At 41.4% G+C, this 3,882-nt stretch overlaps 1 protein-coding gene across 1 annotated transcript in view; it reads left to right on the top strand.

Moving 5' to 3' along the window:
* Positions 1-3: 3 nt before the first annotated feature.
* LEMD3 (LEM domain containing 3) overlaps positions 4-3,882 on the top strand; it is a gene marked incomplete at its 5' end in the record, with an annotated part of 45,281 nt that continues 41,402 nt past the window's right edge. Inside the window, 2 exons of the mRNA XM_010156218.1 lie at positions 4-561; positions 3,224-3,251. Coding sequence (XP_010154520.1) covers positions 4-561; positions 3,224-3,251 — 586 coding nt within the window. The remainder of the gene's footprint in view (positions 562-3,223; positions 3,252-3,882) is intronic.

Raw genomic sequence — 3,882 nt, 5'->3', positions numbered from 1 at the left:
GCGCGCGCCGGGATTCTAGACAGGGGCAGAAATGAGGAGGAGGCGGCGGCGGCGGCGGGGGGAGGATGTGAAAATCTGGACTCTAGTCCTCCCAGCCTCAGATACCGCATTGGCCTGGCCAAGAAATCCCCTACGGTATTGTTGCCGTCACCGCTTACGGACGTGGACAGCAGTAAAATCGCTGACCCTCCAGGCACCGTTAAGAAAGCGACCAATAATCATGTTCTCAGCGGTGCTGCTGGTAGCTATAATGTCGACTCCAGGATCTATTCAGCTACTAATAGCCTTCCCTCGGGTGGAAACACCTCCTCCCTTAGACTCAACCACTCCAATCATACGGGTTCAAATCATACCTACCTGAAAAACACTTATAAGAAGAATCTCTCCGAGCCCGAAGAGGAGCTTCTCCAACAGTTCAAAAGAGAGGAGGTATCAACCACTGGAGGCTTCAGTGCACATTACCTGTCCATGTTCCTCTTAACTGCTGCATGCTTGTTCTTTCTGATACTGGGATTCACATACCTGAGAATGAGAGGTTCTGGAGTAGCTGAGGATGTGGGAGTCAACAGTAAGTATTAGGTGAAGGGTAAGAGCAGTTTTCTGCAGCTGTATATGCAACTGTTCATTCACCTTTGCATTCCCAGATATCCCTTACTGAGCAGTTCTGGGTTCCACGTTGGTGTAATCGTTCTGTATGGGATGGAGCACAGAGAAATTGTCTTTCCTTAAGCATATGCTTTACATACTGGTATAATAAGCTTGCAAGATGTGTGAGGATAAACTCAAGTCCTGGAATTCCCCACTGTAATCTGTTGATACCTTGTTTTCTTCGCAAAGCAGTCTTAGGAGTTTTGTTCAGTGCAGCAGGTACGTGGCTAGTAGAGTACTGATGAGGTAAAACTTTATACTAATCTCACGGAAGTAGCCATGCACATTCAGATACCTGGGATTCCTCCAGGGCGGAGATTTGACTATAGTTCTTTGGTAATAAAGCAGGTTATTTTCATGGATGTGTACTGAGGCTTGAAAAGCATGCTAGGTTGAGATGTTACACACTACAACAAACTTTGTGTAGCGAATGCTGGACCTATTAGGTATTGTTTTCTAATGAGTACTCTTTTCTAAATTTACTTGAGAGTATGATTATACACGAAATACTGTTGTGCTTTTGTTTGAATTTCAGTGTTCTTTTTTTAATCCTGATTTGCTTTGGAGCTTCCTCAGTATGTGAAAGTGACTTCTTGGAATGGATTTAGAAACTACCATTTTCTATTCACAAAGCATACAAAAATGGAAACGTACCACCTAAGGGTGGTGATTCATGCTAATTCAATTGGCTGCTCTGAAATGGACAGTGGAGGTTCTAACATCAGCAAGAAAAATCATGCTATTGCTGTCTTAATTTCTCATCAGGAGCAATGAAAAATTACGCAGAAAGCTAGTTCTGGGATGTGAGAGGTCCTTGGGGACTTGAAATTTTTTTTGAAATGACTGAGGAAGGCCTGTGGGGTGTATACATGTGCATGTATTTCTTTGTATAGATAGTAGAGGATTTATATACTCATGTGTGGGCATGTATACAGTGCCTTGTAAGGCGAGATCTCGCTGTTAGGTTTGGATCTGCCAGAAGTTATAGGGCAGAAATAGCAGTGTGGGCTGTTTTTTTCCTTCTCTCCCTTTGGAACATTATTCATGACATTATGGTAGCGGAACAGTTCCTAATTCTGTTTAGTGCTCTTTGGGGGTGGGGAGTGAAGGATTTAGTGTTTAGGCAGAACAGCAGCAGCAAGGACTTAAGCATTTCCAATGGTTTCATTGCTGTCCACGTGGCTTTTAACTGCTGTTCAGTCTTGTTTCTTGGGAAGGCAGTGAACATATGCAGGTGGTCTAAAATTAGATACAGTATAGTGTGACTGATGGGACTACTCATGCTTGTATTCTGCGGTTAACTTCTGGCCGTAACTGCTAGACATACACATTTTCTTATGTATTGATAAGCTGTGTTATTCTGTAATGTGCATTAGATTTTTCTTTTCTAGTCGTGAGATCTGGTGTTTTTTAATAGGGGAGAGGGTCTTGTCAGCCTACTGGGGTAAACTTTCTGACTGTCAAAATCAATGGTTTAGTTAAAGCTTGCCATGCTGATAAAGCTGAATGTCTCAGCTGTGTGGATAGCAATAATGCTGTGGAAAGAAAGCCCCTCTGAACTTTGTCTTGGAAGAAAACTTGGCTTTGAATGTGTGAACTCTCCTACAGAGCATGTGGGATCACTGTGTTGAGTATGTTGCTCTTAAAAAGTTAACCCAGCTGGATCTGATACACAGGGAAAATTGTTCTCTTCTGCCCTTTTGCCTAGGTTAGGCTGCTGAGCCAAAGGTCTGGTAGCCCAGTGTTGCTTAATAGTACAATTAAGACAGTTCTTGGCCTGTTTCTATTGGTTCTCTTTGCAGTGGAACTCCTGAAAGTGGATTTCCTGAAGAATGGTTCTGGTAGCAGCACTCGTATTTCATCTGTCCTCCTTCCTCGCAGTCTAGGGTTTTGTAATGTAACAAATGGGAGCAGGGGGAATAGTGCCCATTGGAAGAGGTGAACAGCAGGGTTTGTGGCTAGCTCCTTTGATAGGAAGAGGAGCAGGCCGCTTCTTTTAAGTATTGTCGGAAAGAGCACAGAATTACCTTACCCATCTGCTCAGCATGTGCTCACTAAATTCTTACTTCTCAAACGGGCATATGCAATGAAAATACGGTAGGCCTGTAGAACAGGCAAGAACAGACAAGACAGGCCAATAAGGACTGATTGCTACTGGGCAGGGAATGAAACCTGTCATCTGTTAGATGCTTCCCTAAGCTTAAATGTCATCTGAATGAGTCCTTTGGCTCTTACACTTGTGTGGGTGTATTGACTGTTTTCTTTATAGAAATAGAACTGATTCATACACTATTATTTTTTTAATAAAAATGTATCTCAAGAATCAACCTTTCAGTTAGGTGATTGGATACGGAGTTTTTTCTGTTTCAGGTGCCTGTAGGTAAGATTTTGTTGACTGAAGTGGTTTGATTGTGAAAAACTCAGTATTTTCAACTTCAAACTGTTATCTTAAAAGATTTCAGGATTCAGTGGAGTTGCCCTAAACCCATCTCCATAATTATCCTGCTTACTGTAAAAAAAAATGAGAAAAGCAGTTATTTCTATATTCGGGGGGCTTCTTATTTTAACTTGTTAGAAAATGATGCCCAATGAGCTCAGTGTTGGTTGTCTTAATTGTTCATTACCTAAAATGAAATTCAGTCAAAATAAACTGATATTATGTGTGATACTGAAAAAATATTTATCACCAAGTGTGCCCAGTATCAGCACTTAAAATATTTGTCAAGCTGTAATCTGAGGATGGAGAAGGCGTGTGTAATGGGGGAGGCTTAAAACTAGGTGTTGGGGTTGAATTTGGGTCAATAATACAGATAAGTGGTAAACAGAAAACTTCAGGCAAGGATTGCCATGTGTAGTGCTCAAATATTTCTTAAGAGCTCTAAAATTGCTATGAAGTGCCTTAGTTTTTCCGAACAGGTGGCATAAATGTTCAAAGACAAATCAGAGTTGGGCTAATTTTTCTGTATCTAACCTACATATGGTCACTTAAGGTAAGATCTTCATGCCTTTAGCTGTCTAAAACGAGCATTTTAAACCATTGAAATTAAACTACTCCTTAAGCTCACAGAGGAGACCAACTAATGCATAGGCACCTATTGTGCTTGCTTTCTCTGACAGTGTTGTGTGTGAAAAGAAAGCTTGGTTTGGGTTTGGTGCTGGTAACTTCATTTATGTGTCTCTTGCTGCAAAGCATATTTTGCTTTCATCTGCCTTCAAAATACCATGAAACTGTAT

The sequence above is a fragment of the Eurypyga helias genome, unplaced genomic scaffold (genome assembly GCF_000690775.1).
Source record: "Eurypyga helias isolate BGI_N326 unplaced genomic scaffold, ASM69077v1 scaffold18257, whole genome shotgun sequence".
NCBI lineage: Eukaryota > Metazoa > Chordata > Aves > Eurypygiformes > Eurypygidae > Eurypyga > Eurypyga helias.
The sequence above is the reverse complement of the archived record's forward strand: the minus strand, read 5'-3'. Positions and strand labels throughout refer to the sequence as shown.